Source organism: Pteropus alecto, unplaced genomic scaffold, assembly GCF_000325575.1.
Source record: "Pteropus alecto unplaced genomic scaffold, ASM32557v1 scaffold461, whole genome shotgun sequence".
NCBI lineage: Eukaryota > Metazoa > Chordata > Mammalia > Chiroptera > Pteropodidae > Pteropus > Pteropus alecto.
The window spans coordinates 3,656,403-3,680,387 of record NW_006431079.1 but is presented as its reverse complement, the minus strand read 5'-3'; the positions used below and the strand labels follow the sequence as shown (position 1 = coordinate 3,680,387).

Genomic DNA, 23,985 nt, shown 5'->3' with positions numbered 1-23,985 from the left:
AGTTGCCTCTGGGGAGTATTTGCCGCTGGGGGAGGGAAGGGAGGGAGATTTGTTTTTCACTAAATACCAATTCATGCTTTTTTGATTTTGTACCATTTATGTATCAACTATTAAAATATCAATGAATTTAAATTTAGAAAAGAAAAAACAGCCTATAAAGGCAGGAATTTTTTTTTTTTTTTTTTAAGAAATGTGGGTTAAGTTTGGTTTATTTATTGTTCTGATGTCTTTTCCCCCTTCAAAACCATGGTCAAGTATTGAGCAGGGGAATCTAAAGGAAAACTTCTAAACGAGATGACAGTGTTTTAAAACCAGGCCCAGTCCCTGGGATTCTGGACTGAGGCTAAGACTTCAGAATTGAAACACCGTTTTCTGATAAACTAGACCTGTCATTAAAAAATCTTCCAAGTGTTCCAATGTGTTTTCATACTATGTATATAAAGCACAAAAAGGAGTGATCTTAATAAGAGTCCTTGTTAGACTGTACATTTGCAGCTTGAATATAAGAAAAAAGACAAAACGAGAAAATTCGTACAGCAAAGCATGTTTAAATGAATGCATTCTTATTTCATCCTGCTTTAGTATTGCTCAGGGAGATAAAGCAATGACTTGTCTTGATTTGCCATCAAGAATATAAAAGAGACCAAACTAATATTACACTAGTGTTTCCTAATGAGAAACATATTTCATTAATTACATAAAAAATAACCATATCCTTTTACATAAATTGACATAAGAGAATACATTGGCTCTATATCGTAAATGCTCATCACACTGGGTAACAATTCTTTCTTAGAGAAAATATCCAAAGAAATACTTAGTATCTAAATCTCCTGGGTTCCAAGATAGACCATAGAGTAAGAAATGTTTAGGAGATAGAAAGAAATGTTTTGGACAATATGGGAGGCCTAACAGGGATCGATATGAATTCGTCAGACTAGAGAGGGGCTTTGTGCAATGGGCCTAAATCAGTGACAAACTAACAAAATATGCCAGGCTGTGTCTATCTGGCATATTTGAGACGATTCTATAAGGATCTATCAGTAAACGTTATTAATTATCCCAAGGCCTTGGTTAATTTACAGACTGTAAACCCCATAAGCCCCATCACTCTGAGGGTGTTCCATTATATGTTAAGTGTGTAAATATTTTCCCCATGCTTCTTGTCCCCCTAGGAGCCCCCACTTTAGTCCCTTTCCTATTCCTACAGGACCTGGAAGCCTGGGACAATAGAGCCTTGTATTTCAAAGTTGGGTTCACAGAGAGGGGATTCAAGTCACCACAAGCCCGCAAGTAGCCCACGCAAGGAAACCGCTGCTTGGCTTGGGTCTGAACAATTTAAGTTTTACCTCGCCTGAATTAGTCGGTAACTGCGTGTGGGCAGACCTAGCCAGAAACAGTCTAAATGATCAATTACAAGGCAAAAAGGAGTTCCTTTCTTTAAAATTCAAGGGTCCCTGCTGAAGAGCCCTACTTCCTAAGCTATGCTCACGTGGGCCTGCGCCCAGCTCTCTATGGTTCTGGAGTATATTGTACATTTGCCTAATGATAATGAATTGAGTACTTATTTTGCAGGAAAATATAGGGCACTTCCATTACATGCAATCAAGCAAAAAGGCTGTAAAATGTGCCACTCCATTAATTTTAAACAGAATCCTTCCCAAGTGTCACCCTGAAACCAGAGTATAGGGTTATTACAAATCTGAAGGAATTAAGAGTAATTTTCATTTGTACAAAGGAGCTGAGGGACATGACTCCTGTCACATATACGCTATTAATTGGGTTAAATTTGATTTGCCAATTTTAGTGTGAATCACTAAGCCTTGGCCTGGCTGGTGGTGGGGTTAGTGGGTTTGTCTTCTTTGTGGGTGCATGTGCACATATACAACTATAAGACATGCAAAGAATGTGATGTAATTGGCTACTTATTAACAAAATATGTCGTTCAAAGAGGAAAATGCCAACTTCTGGCAAGTCACTTAACCTCTCTGGGCCTCAGTTTCCTCATCTATAAAAAGGGGATTATAATACCTGTTTCAGAGGGAGTTGTGAGGACTAATGAGTTTGAGTACATCATAGCACTTAGTGTGGTATCTGGAAGATAGTTTGCACCCATTAAATGGTAACTATTATCTTTATTTTCATTTTCTGTGGGGGTCTCTTGGGCCTAAGCTGGTTCCCAAACCACAGTGAGGGAAATCTGGACCTAGGACCAGGATGAGAACGACTTTGCTAGGCCACTGCTGGGTCATGACATTCCGTCGGTCCAGGAGGTGTGGGCCAGCCCACTGAGTTACTTATCATTTCCTTCTTAATTCGGTTCCCACTGTCTCTGGGTTGTAGTTGAACTCGTAGGAGAGCACAGAGCAGGAGACAGAAATAAGCAGGTTAAGGAGGTTTGGAGGACAGTCCAGTCTGCCCCTCATTCCACGTTCCGGTACTTGGTAAAGAGGTTGTACAACACTCGCAGTGTGGATTTCAGGTCACAGTTGACGATGTCTATATAAAAACAAACAAACAAACAAAAAAAACACAATGCTTCAAGTGGGAGCACATGGCCCAAAGTTGGCATCCGTTGTCCTTTTCTATCCTCCACCCACCTGTGTGTCCATCATGCTCCTGGGGTGGGTGACTACCCCTCACCCACAGGACATCATTTGGTGCTCTGGAAGAGCTCCCTGTCCTGCTGGGAGACAGGAGCATCCCCCGAGAGACGACCAAGGGCAGAGTGTTGAAGGATGGGCGCTGAAGTGTGCAGTGAGAATGTGGAGCAGGGGGATAGTGAAGGGCAGAGGTGCTGGGGTGTGGGTCTCACCTCTCAATAAAATAAAGCAGGCTCCAGAGCATGCAGCCTTTGCCCTGAAAACAGAATCTCAAGGCAAGAGGGGTGCTGACCCTGACCCTCAAGTCTCACCAGTCCATAGGGCCCCTCCACCACAGAGGTGGCCATGAGTGGTGGGAAGGAGGGAAGGATCTGAGGCTACAGTGGGGTAGGGATAGTGATTTAGGACTAAGCTGCCTCTCTCATAGGAAGGGAGGATCTCTAAAGGGCACAGACGTCCACCTGACAGAGTACTCAGTAAACGCGCATCCTCAGGAGGCAGCTTCAGATTAAGGACAGCAAGGCAGCTGGGTTTGAGGCTGGGAATTAGACTGTAATTTCAGGAGTTTACTGTGCATTGCCAAGCTTTTATACAACCATTTCCTCCGTTCCCTCCCTCCCTTTTATTTAGTGGTCATCTTGGCTGCCCCTCTAACCCTCTGCCAGCCCCTCCGCCTTCTCTTTCCCCCACCAAGGCCCCCTCTCTGCTCTTGCCCTTCTGTACTCATTCCTTTAGAGGGCCTCACAAGAACCAGAGTACAGAAAACTAAAAAAGGAACTCATCCTACTATTTAGGAATGCATACTAAGGTAATAAAATTATAAGAAAAAGCAAAATAAATAAATAAATAAAGCCTGCTGACTATAAAAGTCAGCAGAGTGGTTATCTTTAGGGAAGAGATAAAGAATTATGTTAAAAAAAAAAAAAAAAGTTGAAGGGAGCTCTCAGGAGCTGAGGCGACTCTTCCCTGAGCTGGATGGTGGTTGCACTGTGGATCACTGGGTACCATTTCACTAACCTGCGCACCGCACATTTATATTTTATGTACCTTTCTGTAGATGTGATATTTTTCACAATAAAAATGAAAAAATGTTATTTAAAAAACACCTCACTATGCAGGAGGTCAGATAAGGTAAATGATGTAAAAGAAAATAATAAACGGGATTCAAGGCAGAAGAGATCAGGCGGAGCTGCTGAGAAAGGCGGGCTGGGGGAGATACCGGGACTCCAGCAAGGCCCTGGTGCAAGGAATAGGTATTCTTCAGGACCACGCAGAATGGAAGCCAGTGGCTTCATCAGGCTGGGCTATGGAGCTGCTGAGAAAGGCGGGCTGGGGGAGATACCAGGTGACTCCAGCAAGGCCCTGGTGCAAGGAATAGGTATCCTTCAAGACCACGCAGAGTGGAAGCCAGTGGCTTCATCAGGCTGGGCTGTGGCTCCCAGGCCTTAACCTAGAGACATTTGCAGCTCTGGCTGCCACAGCCAGGTACATCCAGGCCCCACTAAGTTGAGCACCCATCGGGCTATAGACTGAAGGCTCAGGGCTGGGGAACCTCCTTAGGGCTTCCCCCCACCCCTGGGCCTCCTCCTGTATGCCCCTCCCTGGCCTTATCCCAGTTGCAGACGGACTCTGTTCCACCCCAGCTGGGCTCGGATTCTGTTCCAAGCTCTCCTACTGGTAGTCCAGGGACCATCTGAAAGGTCTGGAGCTTAGCTTCCCCTTCTGCTCTCATGTTGGTTCATGCATATATCTGACCCTCCACCTGGGGTCCTGCCCATGGCCGAGCCCTTCTACCCTGCCCTGCTCATGCTCAATCACTCCTGTGCCCCGAGGGCTGATTCCTGTCCTCTCCTGACTCTTGATGTTGAGTGTTTCTTAAACTCCACTCAAGTCAAAGATTAGGAAGTTACTCCAGGTAGAAACTTCTAGAAAGGCAGAAAGGAGAAAAAGTGAGCTCACCAAGGGAGTGTAAAGGAGAAGGCAGGGTGGCACTGGAACCACAGGAACAGACTCCCTAACTGGGTTCCCTAAAGCCTCTTGCCCTCTCCATTCTGCCCACTGTAGATGGACTTTTCAGCCTCTGGGTACGGTTGTGTTTCCAGGGGACTTCAAGGTACAACAGAGCTTTGAGTGTCAAATGGCATAGCAGAGAATGCGTTTTCCTGAACTTAAAACCATTTTGCCATGAAAAATGCCTCTACCGTAGCCAATTTGATTTTGAAACGCCTTCAAAGAATTACCCACATTGGCACCTTTTATAAAGTCTATAGCTATTACTGCTGACTCTCCTCCCCTTCCAGAAAGAAGCACAGAAACCAGAGAGTGCTGGGGTATACTTTTCACAAAGTACAATTTCACAAAATACCATTTCAGTTCTCCTTTACGTACTAGAAATCTTCAGCGTGGGCATGATGCCCAGGGTAATAACGAATAAAACAGATGTTTTTCCATTGACATTGGTCAGGATGTTTCATATTAAGCAGTTCAATAATTGCACAAGAAATATTATCTATATCCCGAACTATCCCTATAGGTGAATCGATACTGGGAAAACTGTCCTGAGGGAAATGATGTCTGAAAACTGAAGTATAAGGAGTACTTCCAATCTGTAACTAGAAAGCTTCATATTAAGCAGCTCAAGAAAATAAGCAGAAATGCTGGCCAGAGCTCTCCTACTATGTCTCTTCTCCCCAGCAGCAGGGTGCTTATCATCTGGCCACAGCATATTCAGAGTCCATTCCTAATGGCTTTAGGATGCTAGAGTGGCCTTGCCAGGGACAGAGCCCTGAGAGGGACACCAACCTTGCTAGAGGTCCTCCTCTAGCAGTGACTAGGCACTTAGAATAAGGGGTGGCTTTTGTTGGCTAGGGCTGATAAGTATTGAGTTCTGGGATGAGGCATGAGACAGGGACCCAACCAACATCTACACAATCCACTTCTCTCGTCTGAGTTACCTGCTTTCTCCTCCAACTTTTATAAGTAAAGGCATTCCCACAACATACTGTCATTAACCCTTTCTTTACAGCTTTCCTGTTGTTCCATACTTTCTCAGCATGTTGGCTTCCAACAAGTGGAAGACTTCCCATTATATAATCACAGTTCTGATCTTTCCCCGACCCCCAGTTCTGCCTGGTCCATGCCTAGGTGTCAGCCTCAAGGTTTTCAAAGCTGACATCCTTATGTCTCTCCCCAAGCTTAATTTCCCCCCTGGGCTCCCCAGTGCTGCGGATGGTGTCCTACATCTAAACATCCGTTCTTCACACTGCCTTCCAAATGATCTCAATGGAACAGACCTCTGAACATGCCACGCACCTGCTTAAGAATGTTCCATGACTCCCACTGCCTACAGAAAAAAGTCCAAACTTTCTGCCTTGGCCTTAAGTCCCTCTAGGGCCTAACATCGGCTTGCTTTATCCTCATCAACCATTACTCAATTCATACTCTTAATATTCCAGCCAAATAGGTAACTGCTTACATTAATTATTAGATGTCAGGCATCATATCTAATTCTGTAATGTGCACGTCTCCAGGAGTTCCATTTTTATAGACATGAACAATAGGCTCAGGAAGGGTAAGTTGCCCAAGGTCACGCAGCTGGTGGGGTAGGGACTAGACCTAGGGCTGTATCACATGCTCTCTCTGAGTCCCTCTCCATTCCCCAGTGAGGACTCTTACTCTCACCACTATCCTGTTGCAGAAGCCTGCACCTTTATGCTTTAAAATTTTTTTTCAATTACAGTTCACATACAATATGTTAGTTTTAGGAATACAACATAGTGATTAGACATTTATATAATTTCTGAAGTAACCACCCTGATACTTCTAGTACCCATTTGACACGATGCATTGTTATTACAATGTTATTGACTATATTCTCTATGCTGTACTTTACATCTTCGTACTGTATTATAACTGCCAATTTGTACTTAATCCCTTCACCTTTTTTCACCTAACTCCCTTCCCATCTAGCAACCATCAATTTGTTCTCTGTATGAGTTTCTGTTAATTTGCTTTTTTAGATTCCACATATAAGTGAAATCATCTGGTATTTGTCTTTCTCTGACTTAATTTCACTTAGCATAACATCCTCTAGCTCCATTCACGGTTTCACAAATGGCAAGATTTCATTCTTTTTATGGCTGAGAAATATTCCACTGTATATATGTACCACCTCTTCTCTATCCATTAGTTTATCAAAAGACCCTTGGTTGTTCCTTTGGCTATTGTAAATAATGTTGCAATGAACATAAAGGTGCACATATCTTTTCAAATTAGCATTTTTGGTTTCTTTGAATAAATTCCCAGGAGTGTAATTGCTGGGTCACACAGTAGTTCTATTTTTAATTTTTTGAGGAACTTTCATATTGTTTTCCATAGTGGCTGCACCAATTTGCAATCTCACCAACAGTGCATGAGGGTCCCCTTTTTTCCACATCCTCATCAACACTTGTTAATTTATTAATGATAACCATTTTGACAGGTGTGAGTAATAGCTCATTGTGGTTTTAATTTGCATTTCCCTGATGATTAGTGATACTGAACATCTTTTCATGTCTGTTGTCCCTTTGTATGTCCTCTTTGGAGAAATGTCTATTCAGGTCCTCTGCCTGCTTTTTAATCAGATTATTTGTTTTTTGGTGATAAGTTGAAATCAATTCCTTACATATTTCGGATAGTAACTCCTTATTTGATGTATCATTGGGAATAACTTCTCCCATTCAGTATGTTGTCTTTTCATTTGGTTTCCTTCACTATGCAGAAACTTTTTGGTTTGATGTAGACCCGTTTATTTTTTTCTTTTGTTTCCTTTGATTGAGAAGAGATCCCCCTCCCCTAAAATATATTGCTAAGACCAATGTCACAGAGTTTACTGCCTATGGTTTCTTCTGGGAGTTTTATGGTTTCAGGTCTTAAGTCTTTAATCCATTTTGAGTTTATTATTGTATATGATGTAAGAAAGTGGTCTAGTTTCATTTTTTTGTATGTCTGGTTTTCCTGGCATTATTTATTGAAGAGACTGTCTTTACCGTATTGTATATTCTTGCCTCCATTGTCACAGAGTAACTGACTATACAGATGCGTGTTTATTTCTGGGCTCTCTATTCTGTTCCATTGATCTATGTGTTGGTTTTTATGCCAGTGTCATGCTGTTTTGATTACTATAGCCTTGTAAGATAGCTAGATAGCAGGCAGCGTGATACCTCCAACTTCGTTCTTCTTTCTCAAGATTGCTTTGGCTATTGGGGTACTTTTGCAGTTCAATATAACTTTTAGGGTCATTTGTTCCAGTTCCATGAAAAATGCCATTTTTTTTTTATCTTTTTAAAAATTAAGTTTATTGGAGTAACATTGGTTAATACAATTATATAATTTTCAGTTGTACATTATAATTTGACATCTATATATTCTATTGTGTGTTTACCACTCAAAGTCCAGTTTTCTTCAGCTACCATATATTTGATCCCCTTTACATACTTCACCATCCCCTATCCCCATATATTTGACCCCCTTTAACCATCTACCTACCTCCCCCTCCCCAACCCCCTACCCTCTGGTAAGCACTAGTCTGTAGTCTATGTATCTCTGTTTGTCTTGTTCATTTGTTGCTTTTAGGTTTATATCCCACATATAAGTGATATATGATTTTCAACATTTTCCATCTGGCTTATTTTGCTTAGCATGATTAGTTCTAGGTCCATCCATGTTATTGCAAATGGCAGTATTTCATCTCTTTTTATGGCTGAGTAATATTCCATTGTATATATGCACCACAGCTTCTTTAGCCAATCGTCTATCGTAGGACACTTCAGTTGCTTTCATGTCCTGGCCATTGTGAATAATGCTGCTATGAACATGGGTGTGCAAATAACTTTTTGGATATGGTTTTCAAGTCTTTGGAGTAAATACCCAGTAGAGGGATTGCTGGATTGTGTGGTAGTTCAATTCTCAGTTTTTTGAGGAACCTCCATACTGTTTTCAATAGTGGCTATACCCATTTGCAGTCCTGCCAGAAGTGTATGAGGATCTTTGTTCATCTGCATCCTCTCCAACATTTGTTATTGTCCCATTGATAACAGCTGTTCTAACAGGTGTGAGATAATATCTCATTGATTTGCATTTCCCTAATAGCTAGTGAAGTTGAGCATCTTTTCATATATCTGTTAGCTATTTGTATGTCTTTTTGGTAGAAGTGTCTGTTCAGGTCCTCTGCCAATTTTTTAATTTTTTAATTTAGGTCCTTAATCCATTTTGAGTTAATTTTGGTGTGTGGTGATAGACAACAGTCTAGTTTCATTCTTTTGCAGGTGGCTTTCCAGTTTTCCCAGCACCACTTATTGAAGAGGCTTTCCTTTCTCTACCATATGTTTTTGGCTTTTTTTTGTCAAAAATTATTTGTACATGTAAATATGAGTTTACTTCTGGACTCTTGATTCTGTTCCACTGGTCCGTGTGTCTGTTTTTCTGCCAATATCATGCCATTTTGATTACTGTTGCTTTGTAGTACAATTTGAAGTCAAGGAGAGTGATGCCTCCAGCCGCCATTGGTATTTTGATAGGGATTACACTCAATCTGTAGAGTGCTTTGGGTAGTATGGACATTTTAGTGATGTTAATCCCTTTCCATAAACATGGTATACACTTCCACTTGTTTGTATCTTCTTCGACTTCTTCAGTGTCTTATAGTTTTCTGAGTAGAGGTCTTTTACCTCCATTAAATTTATTCCTAGGTATTTTAGTCTATGTGATGCAATTGTAATTGGGATTGTTTTATTCATTTCCCTTTCTGATAGTTGGTTACTGGTATATAAAACTTCAACTGATTTCTGAATATTCTGTATCTTGCTGCTTTACTAAATTAATTTATTCTAATAGTTTTTGGTGTAATCTTTAGGGTTCTTTCTATATAGCATCATGTCATCTGCAAATAATGACAGCTTTACTTCTTTTCCAAATTGTATGCCTTTTATTTCTTATTGCTGTGGCTAGGATTTCCAAAACAATGTTGAATAAAAGTGATGAAAATGGACATCCTTGTCTTGTTTCTGATCTTAAAGAAAAAGCTTTCAGCTTTTCACCATTATGATGTTAGCTGAAGGTTTGTCATATATGGCCTTTATTATGTTGAGATATGTTCCATTTATCCCCACTTTGTTGAGAGTTTTTATGAATGTATGTTGAAATTTTTCAAATGCTTTTTCTAGATCTATTAATATGATCATATAATTTTAATCTTTCATTTTGTATGTGGCATATCATGTTAATTGACTTGCGAATACTGAACCAAACCTGCAACCCAGGAATAAATCCCACTTCATTGTGGTGTATGATCTTTTTAAGGTACCACTGAGTTCAGTTTGCTGATATTTCGTGGAGAAATTTTACAACTACATTTCTCAGAGCTATCGGCCTATAATTCTTTTTATTGTAGTGTCTTTGTCTGGTTTTGTTTATTAGGGTAATACTGGTCTTGTAAAATGAGTTTGGGAGCCTTCCTTCCTCTTCAGTTTTTTGGAATAGTTTGAGAAGAATAGGGATTAATTCTTCTTTGAATGTTTGGTAAAATTCACCTGTGAAGCCATCTGGTCCAGGACTTTGGTTTGCTGGAAGTTATATTGATTGCTGATTTGATTTTGTTTGTAGTTATTGGTCTGTTTAGATTTTTTGTTTCTTCCTAATTCAGTCTTGGAAGATTGTATGTTTCTAGGAATTTATTTCTTCCAGGTTGTCTGAATGTTATTTGGCCTCCATGTGTTTGCGTTTTTCAGTTTTTTTCTTTTGATTTCTAGTTGCATATTACTGTGATCTTATTGGAGAAGATGCTTGATATGATTTCAATCTTCTTAAATTTATTAAGGCTTGTTTGGGGGCCTAATGTGATTTATCTTGGAAAATGTTCCATATGCATTTGAAAAGAATGTATATTCTGTTGCTTTGTGGTAATATATTCTAAAAATATCAATTAAATCTATCTGGTATAGTGTGTCATTTAAGGCAACTGTTTTTCTTGATTTTTATGATGCTTGATATGATTTCAATCTTCTTAAATTTATTAAGGCTTGTTTGGGGGCCTAATGTGATTTATCTTGGAAAATGTTCCATATGCATTTGAAAAGAATGTATATTCTGCTGCTTTGTGGTAATATATTCTAAAAATATCAATTAAATCTATCTGGTATAGTGTGTCATTTAAGGCAACTGTTTTTCTTGATTTTTTATGTCTGGACATCAATGAGGTGTTAAAGTCCTCTACTGTTACTGTATCACTGTGGATCTCTTTATGTCCATCAATACTTGCTTTACATATTTAGGTGCTCCTATGTTGGGTGTGAAAATGTTTACAAGAGTTATGTCTTGTTGGATTGGATCCCTTTATCACTTTAAAATATTCTTTTTGTCCATTGTTACAGCCTTTGTTTTAAAGCCTATTTTGTTTCACAGAAGTATTGCTGCCCAGCTTTTTTGTTTCCATTCGTATGAAATGTATTTTTCCATACCTTTACTTTCAGTTTGTGTGTGTCTTTCAATCTGACAGGGGTCTCTTAGAGGCAGCATATATATGGGTCTTGTTTTCTTATCCAATCAGCCCCCCCGTGTCTTGTGATTGGAGCATTTAGTCCATTTAAATTAAAGTAATTATTAATAGGTATGTCGTTATGCCCATTTTATGAATTGTTTTCTGAATGTTTTTGTAGTTCTTCTCTATTCCTTTCTTACCCTCTTGCTGTCTTCTCTTGTATGCTGATAACTTTCTATAGTGTTATGTTTGAATTCCTTTTTATTTCTTATATAGCTTATAGATTTTTTGTTGTAACTATGTGCGTCACATATGCCAAGCTATGTTTATAGTGGTCTCTTTTAAGTTGATGGCTGCTTAAGTCCGAAAACATGCTAAAATCACTACAATTTTTACTCACCCTCTTTTTATGTTTTTGTCATTCCTTTTTACTTTTGTGTGTGTGTGTGTGTTTCTCTTCATCCTTTAATTTATTGTGAAATTACACATGATCTTCCTACTTTTGTCTTTTAACCTTTGCACTAGCTTTATAGTTGGCTGATCCGCTGCTTTCACTAAATGTTTGCCTTTGTCAGTAAGAATTTTTTTCTCTCCTATATTTTCTTATTCATATGTTTAATCTTTTCTTATAAAAGAAGCCCCTTTACTATTTCTTGTAATACTGGTTTAATGGTGAACTCCTTTAGCTTTTTCTTTTCTGGGAAGCTCTTTCTCTCTCCTTTGATTCTAAATGATAGCCTTGCTGGGTAGAGCAATCTTTGTCAGGGGTCTTTGCCTTTCATCATTTTGAACATTTCCTGCCATTCCATTCTGGATTGCAAAGTTTCTGTTGAGAAATCAGCTGACATTCTTATGGATGCTTCCTTGTACGCAACTGACTTCTTTTCTCTTGCTACTTTTAAGGTTCTCTCTGTTTTTAACCTTTGACATTTTAATTATGATGTATCTTGGTGTGGGCCTCTTTGAGTTCATCTTGTTTGGGATTCTCTGCGCTTCCTGGATTTGTATGTCTAATTTTTTTTGCCAGGTTAGGGAAGTTTTCAGTCATTATTTCTTCAAATAGGTTTTCAGTCCCTTGCTTCCTCTTCTCTTCTGTACCCCTATGATGCGAATGTTGGTATGCTTGATGTCCCAGAGGTCCCTTAAACTAGCCTCATTTAAAAAAAAATTTTTCTTTTTGCTGTTTCAGTTGAGTGTTTTCCACTACCTTTTCTATCAGATCACCAATTCAGTCCTGTTTCATCTAATCTGTTGTTGATTCCCTCTAATGTATTCTTTTCAGTTATTGTATTTTTCATTTCTGACTGGTTCATTTTTATGTTTTCTATCTGTTTATATTTCCTATCTTTTTGTTGAAGTTATCACTAAGTTCATCTATTCTCCCCCTAAGAGCACTGAGCATCCTTATAAGCAGTATTTAAAACTATGTATCTGGTAGATTGCTTGTCTCTATTTCATTTCATTCTTTTTCTGGATTCTTATTTTGTTCTTTTATTTGGGACATGTTTCTTTGTCTTCTCATTTTGGCTGACTCCCTGTGTTTGTTTCTGTGCATTAGGTAGACCTGCCATGTCTCCAGGTCTTGGCAGAGTAGACTTATGTAATACGTGTACTGTGGGGCCCAGCGGTGCAGTCTCCGTGGTCACCTGAGCTGAATGCTTCAGGGGTGTCCCTTGGGTGTATCATGTGTCCTCTTCTGTTGTAATTGAGTTGTGATTGCTGTCAGCACATCAGTGGGTGGGACTGACCCTCAGGCTGGCTGTGACAAGCTGTTGTACAAGGGCTGACCCCATGGAGTAGGAGTCATTTTAGCAAGGCTCTGATGCCAGCCGTGTCTGCACTTTGGGTATGTCACATGTAGAGCTGGTTGGGAGATGTTCTGGTTGGTCTAAAGCTGCCCATCAGGTGTGCTGGTTTTGGAGCTTCTTGGAAGGGGTACCAGTTCAGGTAAAGTTCAGCCACCACTTGTACTTCAGCCCCTCTATCTTAATCTCCAAACAAAAGCACTACACGATCCTTATGGTTTAGCACAATTATCAACATCTCCATCAAACCAACCCCCACCCCAGACAGAAGTGAGCATCACCTCCTCAATTTTCACAGCCTCTTAGTTGCACATCTTTCATGGCAGTTATCAGAACTGTCCTGTTCTGGTGACTGGGTACATCTTTTCTCTTCCCTGGGTGGCTGCAAGTGCCTTGAGGTCAGGGATGGCCTACCCCTCTTGGCATATCATGATCTATGGGGCCTCAGGCCCACAGGACAGTTGGCAAACGAGCCCCCTCTATGTGGGGGTTTGGGTAGAGGAGCTCGGAGCAGAGGCAGCAATGAGGAGTGAAAGCACACAAACCCTACTTGTCCACATGCCTTTGAACACCTAGGAAAGTACAAGCAAAGGGCCCACACACGACATTATTAATGTTCCAAATTGACATAAACAGAAAATGGTCTGTAACACAGCACTGACGCACCAGCACGATAAAATGGAATATTTCACTCAGTGAGTGGCACAAAATAAACATCCGTACCAAGAAGACTACTGAAGACACATGCCTCCTACATGCACAAATGCACACATAGCTCCAAGTGCCAGCACAAGAAGGCTGCTGGAGCATTTTGTTCCTTGTGCATTTTTTTCAGTCTCACATTTTCAACCCAAACCCAACAAATCATTCTTGGACAGAATTGGAGTGGGCACAGGACAGGAAAGGCAATTATGCTCAGAGCAGAGCTGCCAGTGATGCCTCCTGCAACTTCCCCCTCCTGGCTGAGATACTGCTCTGTGGCAGATCAGCACTCTGTCCGGGGACTGAAGATCCTGGAAATCGGGCACAGGGCAGTTCCTGAAGCAGCACCTCTGACCTGTGCCATGTCTGCTCAGCTCTTCACCCTGTGATCCTATGCAAGGGATTTCAGGTTCTTTTTCATCATATGACTATGTGATTTGCAGCTCAAAAAGGATCTCCAGGACTAGGCAGCTGTGCCCTGTCCCACCTTTTCCTGAAAATGGAAAAGCCTTCAGGAAAGAAACTTCTCTCTGCTATCAAACATGAGCCTTGCCCTCTGCCCCAAAAACTCGCATTCAGGAAAAGGGTCTCGTCATCTTGTCATAAACCCAAGGAAAGGGCAAAGTACCTTCTGGCCTTGGTTTTGGCTTTTCCAACCCTCCATCTTGCATGAGCTCAAAGGCAAAAGAGACATTCAAGACCTGAAAAAAAGAAATGCAGGGCATATATCATTGCACACTTATTCCTGGACCTTTGGGGCTCCTGGGACATGACCCTGGGAAGTGATAGAGCCAGCACTGTAATGAGAGGGGAAGAGGCTGAGCTAAAACGAGGCTCTAATGTGAAGGAGAAATGAGGCTACCAAAATGAGTAGGCCATGCAGAGTGTGAGCTGGCCGATCCCAGCTTGCTGATGGTGAGCACTCCCGGAAAAGTTCAAAACCCTCTTCCTGTCCTATTGTGTTCCTATGACAACTGCCAGGACTTTAAGGAATATCAGTGCATGCAGTTGAAAGGATGAGATAGTAAGACATGGTTAAGAGGCAGAGAAAGGCTTCTGCTTTGGACCAACTGCCCTTTGTCTCACATGTAGGCTGTGGCAGCCTATGTGAGGCATTAGGTTGAGTGCGTGTCTTCAGGTCTGACCAGCCCTGCAACCACTTTCCCTGTCACCCCTAAGGAGAGATAAGGCAGAGCTATGGCACCTGGTAGGAACGTATGGCTAGGGAACCAGGGCCAGGATGATCCATAGTCTGCTGGTATCTCTTTCCTAGCTCCACTACTCATCAGAATGGGCCCCTCATCCAACCACTGAAGACCCTGGACAGACAGATAGGAAGTTGCTCTCTTTTTCCCAGATGGCCCCAGCATAGGTGTAGGCCGATGAATCGGGGCAAGTGGACTAGGACCTCCTTTGACATCACCTCCCCTTACCTTCTGTTCAAAGCTGTCCGGGGTCAGGAAGAAGCTGTGCAGGGGCACGAAGTAGCCCTCCAGGAGCCCCATGAGCAGCACCAGGTATACCCCATCTGCAAACTGGAGGGAGGAGAGACAGGTGAAGGCACTGGACCCCTGATTCCCAACCCAAGCCCCACCCTGGGGGCTCGTCATTGTCCATGCTAATCCCTCAAAGGCTACACCCCCAGGCAGGCCACTGGAAGGGGGTGAGGGCCAGTGGCCAGAGATAGGAAGGTGTGCACTGCAGCAGGCCTGGCCCATGTCTGGCTGGTCCAGATCTCAGCTGATGAAGCATTTTTTGAGCACTGACCATGCATTAAGTTAAGCCCTGATCTGGCCTGGGGACCACAGAGATGGGTCGGGCGTGGCCCCTGCCCTTAAGGAGCTCACAGTGGAAAGAACGATGTGGAACAAATGCAGCAGCTACTCTGATGGAGGGAAGCATGTTGGCCTGTGTGAATGTGACAAAGGTCACTCCCTTCCGCTGAAGGCAACAGGAAAGGCTTCTGGAAGAGGCACTGTCTGAATGGAGATCTGAGGGATAAGCAGGAGTTAGCTAGGGTGGGACAGAGGAAGGAGGGAAAGGGGATGTCCAAGGCCAATGGCATGAGGCTACTAAGGGTGACTTTTGCTTTATGAATAGAGAAAGAACTCTAGTGTCATGTAGGTCTGGACATTTTCCTTTCTCACCTCTCACTTTATTGCTACTCGAGAGGCAAAGATCTCACTTTATTATTGCTTGAGAGGCAGTAAAACGTAGTTGTTACGAATGTGGGCTCTGGAGCTAGGCTTCCAGCTCCACTAACTGGCTGTGTGACTTGAGCAAGTTATGCAAGTTCTCTGTGCCTCATTTTTCTCAGCTGTAAAATGGAGATGACAATAGTATAGTATCTACCTCATAGGGTTATTATCATAAGGACTAAGCCAGTTAATATTTGTAAAGCGCCTACAACACTGGCATGTAGGCTACACCTAATAAATATTAACTATAGCAGGTCCTCGAAAAACATCATTACTTCATAATGATGATGAGAAAAAAAAATTGATGACTGGCCAGGGCCCCTGTCTGTGTGGAGTTGGCGCATTCTCCCCATGTCTGTGGTCTGTGTGGGTTTTCTCCGGGTACTCCGGTTTCCTCCCACATGCTGAAGATGTGTCTGTGAGGTGAACTGGTGTGTCTACATTATCCCAGTCTGAGTGGGTATGGGTGTGATGTGCCCTGTGACGGAAGGACATCCGGTCTACAGTGGGTTCCTGCCTTGTGCCCTGAGCTGGGATGGGCTCTGTCCAGCTGCTGGGATGGGCTCTGTCCACCTGTGACCCTGCACTGAAATAAACAGGTTGGAAAATAATTACTTGTTTTTATTTATCTTCCTTAAAAGTATGTATAGCTCAAATTTATTTCAATATTTAATATTAGACATGTTTGAGGTCTTTATTTAGAAGTTTGGTGATATTTTTGTGACCAGAAAGATGCTGTAGGAACTTAACTCTTGTTTATATCAATTAGCTCATGGGAAATTGGTTTTGTTATATGCTGTTTGCTTAAAGTTATAATTTTCAAGAACCTATCAACAATGTTAAGTCAAGACTTACTGTATGGCTATTACTATCCAGGAAAACAACAAAGCAATCAGGACACAACTTACTGGCTCTTGTCGACAAAGCACAACTGTGTGCTGAGCCCTATCCCTTCCAACGAGGATAATAGAGTCTGGACCATCTGGGAACCTGGTCCAAGGGACAAGAGAAGCCTAGACTAAGCATAGGGATGCAGGTCTTCTGCTCAAGAGAAGGCAGAAGGCAGTGTGTATGCACTTGGGGCAGGTTTTGTGGGGGGGATGGAGGCCTGTGGAATGAGGAGAATTTGGAAGGAGTAGGTCTTCAGGTATGGAGGATGGTCTGAGCAAAGATATAGAGGTCAGATGCATATCTGATATTCTAGACCTTTCAAAGGAGGCAGGGCCACTGAATGTTTGTGGGCATAAAAAGTAGTTGCTAGGGTTTGCAAGAGGCCATAATTCTTAGAATTGTCTTAAGAAACTTAAAAAACAACAACAACAACAACAAAAACTAGCCTACATTGCCTGGAATGTGGATTGGGCCTAGAGTCTGAGCTCTGCTCGGTGACTGGCTGGTGGGCCTGTGGCTCAGCCTTTGTTATGGGCATCTGACCCTGAGCACAAACTTGACTTGGGAGCAGCTTCCTCCCTGCTTCCATCCATCTGGCCTTCAACTCAGACAGTAGGGCTTGAGCGTGACTCATCCCAGGCCACCCCGGGGTGGACAATGAGAGAGCAGACCCCAGCATCTGTCTCAAAACCAAGGCCCTCCCATGGAACTAGTTAACTGGGCCTCATTCTGGCTGAGGCTTGACTGGATCGAGAATAGAAGAATCCAATCTGTCAACTCAGGGGAGGACCTTGGGTTAGGGTCAAGGTTAGTCACAGCTCTGAGTACCACTGGCTTAGACCGCTCCCACCCCTGACTGCTCTTTCCGATGACTCGATATTAATGCCGCAGACAGACACTGCACATGCTTGGCAGGGCCTCCTTTTGTAGTGATCCCTGAAGTGAAAGTTCCAGAGCCCATTCTAGCTCACCCAAGGAAACATCACTTTTCCAGAGCATTCTCTAACTCCTAGAAGAGTATATAAAGCTCATTTCACAGAGCATAGACACACTCAGACATACAGCTCAGGCACAGACCCAAGAATTCCTTTTTAAAATAACAGGAAGTGCCCATGTGCTCAATAGAAAACCACACTTTAGAAATTCATCACAAATGAAAGAAGTTTGGGAAACGGGATACATTACACAGTCTTAAAGTATCTCTCAATGAAGATTAGTTATAAAGTATGTGTGTGTGTGGGTGGGAGGGGGCTTTACAGTAGGGAGATCTGGTGGACACCAACTTACTCAAGTGATCAAAGTCATTATCACCAGTAGTGGGACTAATGGACAAAAGTGAGAAGAATACAGCATTGCTTAGGTGGTGGTGTTACTGAAAATACATAACCTGAATCTAATTCTGGGGGAAAAAAATTTAGAGACATTCAATGAACCAAATGGCCTGCACTCTTCAAAAATAGCAATGTCATGCAAAGAAAAGCTGAAGATCTGTTCTATAATAATAATAATAATAATAAAAAGACTATAAAGAGATATGACAACTAAATGCAGCATGTGAGAATATTAGGACAACTGGCAAAATTTGAATATAGAGTGTTTCCTTGAACTATATATATGTCATTGTCAAAAGTAGCCAAATGTCAGCAATTTCACAGTTCAACCTAATGTATTATATCGATGTTAAAATTACCAGAATTTGGTCCTTGGATTGTGATTAAGAGAATGTACTTGTTCTTTAGCGGTTCGCCTGAGTGGAATAGAATATCTTTCCTCCTGGAAAAGCTTCAGGGTCAGTGTGGAAAGCTCTCCTGGCAGTGCAGGGACAGGGAACTCGGAATGGTGGCTGTTGAGCAGGACCTTGCCCCTTACCCTGCACTCACAGCTGTCACTCACCTGGGTTTCCAGTTCCGTGACCTCCAGGTTCAGTTTATTCAGGTGCTTGTTCACGAAGGTGATGAGAGTCTAAAAGAGAAGCATAGGCTGGTGACTGAGATGGAGGCTCTCAGCAGTGGCAGACCCTGGAGGCTGCCACTGTGACTTCACTATGAGGACAAGGACCTGTGTGATCACAGATGACAAGGCCCAGCCAAGAACACTCATTGTGCAGGGTGATCACTGTGTTGAGCTGAGTGAGGATGAGCAGCTTATGAGGTTCTTCTGCAAAGTGGCTTGAGTTCACGGGAAAGGATGGTCTTCAGAACTTGCGGTCCCATACACTATGTGATTCAAATGACCAGTTTTAGGACTCTGAAAGGAGCAGGGAATCTTGAGAGGGCAGAGTGAGAGGTGGAGTGTCTGGGCCCAAGGGCAGGCGGCCGAAGGAAAATTAGGAAGGGGGCCAGAGAAGAAATGACTCCACTGAGTCCCTCCTCCGAAACCCCGCCTTGGAGGCAGGGATGGCTGGGGTAGGTATCCAGTGATGAGACAGGTAAAATGGACATCAAGCAGGAAAACCCCATGTTGGCAGATATCCAAGTTTCAGGAAACTCGCAAGCTGCAGGAATGACTTTTCCTAAAATGTTTTGCTACATCTCACTCCCTCCCCTGACACCTCCCCTGCCCAGCCCCCTCCTTCCTCACCTTTTTTACCACATTGAGCTTGTCTGGTGCATGGTCGAACAAGGTGTCGAAAGCATCACGTTCTGAAAAAGAGGGAAATGTCAAGTGGAATACAGAGTTGATTCCTGGTGGGAAGCCCACCCCAGGTCTCAGCCACAAGCCTTTAAAGGCCATGGTCAGCTACGGATTCCTTTGGAGTATGAGGCTGTGTTGGGAACTCTGAAAGCTAGGTTTAGGGCAGAGATTTGGGAGTTGATTCTTTTTCTCTTTTCCTCCCTCTCTCCCTCCCTCCCATTGTCTATGTGTCTGTCCATCCGTCCTGTCCACCCCCTATGTCAACCCTCTTTTGAACTGCGGTTGGGGCCTTTGTCAGGCACTTTGACTTGGAACTGGTCATTTCTTTTCAATCTCTGTATTTCATCACATCATAATTTAATCATGGTTCTAAAGTGTTTCTGGAGCTTTTTGTAGGACAAATGTTATCCAAATATCAAATCACTTCACCTCCTAAGTTTCAAAACCAGAACAACCAAGACAAACTTCTTGGTAGAACACGTAGGTAAGCGGATGGGGCATCAGGGAGCCCGAGGACAGGATGTGAATGCCGCCTCCTGAGTGATGTCGTCATTTCAACTCTTTGTGTCTCAGCTTCCTCTTCTCTGAAATGCCATCTGAGAAATGAACCTCCCCAGGTGTGTTATGAGGATGAAAGACAAGAATGTATGTGTTTGTGCTCTGTAAACTCTGAGGTATCTACCAACTTGAATTGTTGTTGGCATTATTGGAATAGTTCAAAATATGATCTGTAGTAAATGCAGGATCATAGAAAATAGCAAAGCCATGCCTCCTGCAGGGTTTCTCCTGGCTACAGCGCCCATGTTCTCTGAACTGAGAGGTGAAATAGTGGGGGGGATCTGAGGCAGAGAATGAGAAGAGTCTCTAAGAGGAGGCTGGGGCTGGGAAGGTCTGTGGTCCTGGGGCCTGCCTTTTCCTCCTCTTGCACCGATGGGTAAATCTGAGACTGCCAGGAAGCTGATTGAGATCTCTGACATTCAGACTTTATAAACAAACTCAAAGTTCTGGGAAATGGGAGAGGCAGGAGGTGTGATGAGGAAAGAGGGGAAAGGCAGCTTCTAGAAGGGCTGGGCAGAGTAGGGAGAAGGGACAGTTCAAGCATCTAAATACACCTCCTTCTTTTACTCCCACAATACGCTTAGAGCAAGACTGCTCTGCAAATGCCCAGAACCCATCAGAAAGCCCGGCAATGTCAATGGTCTGGTTACTTGTGAAAGGACTGTGCAGCTGTGGTTAGTTTTCCTCTTCCCACTAGTAAACTGACCCTCCCTACCAAGTGGCTCTGTCACCGGGCTGGTGCAGACACACTCAGGAAGCAAGCCGAGTGCCTGTTCTTTCCAGCTGCTGCAGAATTAACTAGACCCCCGTGGCAGTCACTAGCACCAGAGGACAATCTTATGCAACTCACCATGCCTTCCGGAAAGAGCCCTGTAGGAAAAGGGGAAAAAATTTGTGAATCTTCTCTCCTTGCCCTTGGTTAAAGAGCTCAGAAAGCTTCCTTCCTCGGCATTTTATTCTGCACTGTCTTCAATTACCAGTGGTCTTTACCACATTACCTCCTATTCTCCCCTCTGCTCTAGCGATATACTAGTGTTTGCACAGAACCTAATATAAGAAATACTTAAAGGACCTTAAATAGAAATCACACTGTTGCTTATAGTTGAGAAAGAATATTGGACTCAGGAGTTCAAGATTCCTAACCCCGTTTTAGGAGCAGAGCTCGAGCACCACCCCAAGGTGGAATTTCACTGCCCAGACTGCTGTGGGCATCTGCTTAAGGAGATCAGGTTTGTCTCCTGTCTATCCTGTGATATCCACCAAGCTGCATCTGCCCTTGACCCAGGATAGGTTTTCTTAAGGAGGGAAGAAACTGGAACTACATTCACAGTAGTGAAGCAGTAAAGTACTAAGAAAGAGCACAAGCATTAAAGACAGATTACTTAGGTTTAAATCCCACAGAGCCATTTGCTTGCTGTGTGACCTTGAGAAAGCTACCAAACCTCTCTGGGTACCAAGTCTCTTATCTCTAAAAAGAGGACAATAATGGTACACATTTCAACAGCATATTGCGAGCATTAAATAATTTAATATGTAGAAAGTCTAGCATAATTTCTAGTGTATAGTAAATGCTCAATACGTTTTTTCTCAGTATGTTTTTGGTTCTTATACTGGTTTATTCCAACTGTGCATCTGTCACCCATTAAATGACGTGCAGGTAGTGTACTGGAAGGAATAATGCATGTGGAGTTAACTGTTGGATGGACCAGTGATGGTCTCCTTCTCCACCTTTGAGCTGTGGGGTTTTAGGAGGGGTAATCATTGCTTCAGGTGTTTTTTATGAACATCAATAGATACAAAAGTGCTTCATAAACGGTACCATGCTATCAATATAGGAGTTCGCAACCACATTTATGTCTATGGGGCAAGATGGCAGAGAGAGATGATAGAAGGCATAATGAGCAGCTGAGAGATAGCTCAGAAAACCGAAACTTCATGTTCCCTCATTTGGGAGTTGCTCAGAGGCCACACTCCTCTCACATATGTCTTCCTCTTTTCCAGAAGGTGAAATATAGGGTACGGACAAGCCCAGCAAAGGGGAGGGGAAGTGTGGGGGAGGACAGTGAGGAATTCTGCTCCTCTCCTGGCAGGGCTGAAACAGGGCAGCTCCCCTCCCACCCCTCACAGAACCAGGGCCAAGAATTAGTGTGCCTTATAGATCAACCGTCCCTTCAGCTGCCAAGACTGGGCCCTGGAGTGACATGGAGGCTGCCTGACGGGGTGTCCGCAGGCCATAAACTAGGCATCTGGGGAAGAGTCACTCCACACGTCTGTCCTATCCTGGCCCCGAAATGCCCATACCTCTGGGCCCTTTTTAAGGCATATGCACAGTGTGGTCCAGACAGACACCACCCTGAGCCCCCATGAGCCACAACTGGGGAGGGGGAGTGTGTTTCCTAGAGACTGGATAAGGCTTGGATGGTGTGGATCAGCTGTGATGAGGAAAAGCCAGAAGGGCAAGGGAAAGGGGGCAAGGCTGTTACCATGTTGAGTCCTCGTAATCTCTCTGGTTAGGAAAATGCTCCCCACTTCAGAGATGACGAAACCGAGGTCAGAGAGGTTAAGGGACTCACTGGTGAGTAAGTGGCAGCTTCTGGACTTGAACTCAAGTCAGGCTGGCTTAGAGGTCTCTGCTTTTCTCATTGAGCTCTTGTTCGAGGGAACACAGAGGGAAGGCGAGGGAGCGGAGGATGATGAAAACGAATTTGACTGTCTGTGCATGTGGCCAGGGCTCAGGTCTGCCCAGCGATCTCAAACCCATACTCAGCGACCTGCTCTTTTTGCTTAAGATCAAAACCTGTCTTCCCCATGGCAAATCTCTTATGTTCTGATATTCCAATTTCTTAATGTAAATGAAAAAAAAAGAAAGAAAAAAAACCACTCTGAGGTAGAGGGGCTTTCTGGGTCATGGCACGTGACCAAATAAATCAGATTCAGAAAAGGAAGAAAAATGTCCTTTTGAAGGTTAACAATTTAAATTCAACTCCATGTTTATGGCATGATGATTTCATGCTGGTTGGCTTTTTGGGGTACTTTTTTCCTGGAGTGCCACAAAATTAGAATTTTTCAATCACTACTAATTCTCTCTCCCCACTTCCCCACCCAAGTTTGTACCTTAAGCATTGAGAGGCATGTTTTGAATGCATGGAAAAGGCTAAACTATAATCATTGGCTGAAGTCTAATCCCTCTTGCAATCCCAATAAATGAAAACTAAATATCAGCAAATGGACGAATTTCGGAGAAACATCTGTGTTCCATTACAGAATCGCTGGCAACAATGGTGTTGACATACTCTGTGTTACCAGTTATTTCCTCTTGGATTTGCCGAGACTGGAGGATTCCTTCTCGTTTCTGAAACGGGGGTGGGGAGAAGGATTGGGAGGAGGAGAGAAAAATATGCTTTAGTAAAATACAACAACTGATTAGCATTCCTGACGCTGAGAAAGTTACTGGTGTTTCAGAAATGACCCTGGAGACGAGAGACTGCTAGAAGTGAACCGAGGTCTCTGACTTCCCGGGTCTGGACCGTACCATTCGTACTTAAGTGCAATTAGTGTTTAGTCCAAACAAGTAGGCTGTTTCTTGGATGGTGAATCTTTTCTTTCTTTATTGGAAGACATTCTGCTGGAAGCAAACTGTTTGCCTCCTGGAGTAATCTGCAGAAACCAAATGGAAATGAAGGCCAGGGTGTGTCTGCCTTCCAGCTGGGGCCACAGAGGGAAGCTGAGAAACACATTTAGCTGGGGGCTGGGGCGGACCAACCGAAGCCAACTTGGATAATTCAAATAGAGGGAGAGTTTGTTTGTTTGTTTGTTTGTTTGTTTTTTAAATGATAAATATGGGAGCTTTTAAATAAGTAGTACAGTCCTCAGGTCACTAGTTTATCCTTTGAGAAAAGGTTAAGCACTTTGGAAGCCCCCCTACCAATCCATCCATCCACACACTTATCCATCCATCTGACATCTATTCCATCCTCCTGTCAATTCATCCTCTCTCCTTTATTTCATTAACCAGTGCCTTCTATGTACAAGCCCTTGTGTTAGACTTGGAGCGAATACTATGGAATATATGACAGTTT

At 42.9% G+C, this 23,985-nt stretch overlaps 1 protein-coding gene across 1 annotated transcript in view; it reads right to left on the bottom strand.

The window, feature by feature from the left end:
- Positions 1–528: 528 nt before the first annotated feature.
- Positions 529–23,985, bottom strand: part of PARVA (parvin alpha) — a 146,867-nt gene continuing 123,410 nt past the window's right edge. The window contains exons 7-13 of the mRNA XM_015596631.2: positions 23,200–23,258; positions 20,757–20,776; positions 19,295–19,356; positions 18,608–18,676; positions 15,059–15,160; positions 14,254–14,326; positions 529–2,499 (exon numbers count right to left, since the gene is read on the bottom strand). Of these exons, the coding sequence (XP_015452117.2) occupies positions 2,423–2,499; positions 14,254–14,326; positions 15,059–15,160; positions 18,608–18,676; positions 19,295–19,356; positions 20,757–20,776; positions 23,200–23,258 (462 nt within the window). The 3' untranslated portion in view covers positions 529–2,422. The remainder of the gene's footprint in view (positions 2,500–14,253; positions 14,327–15,058; positions 15,161–18,607; positions 18,677–19,294; positions 19,357–20,756; positions 20,777–23,199; positions 23,259–23,985) is intronic.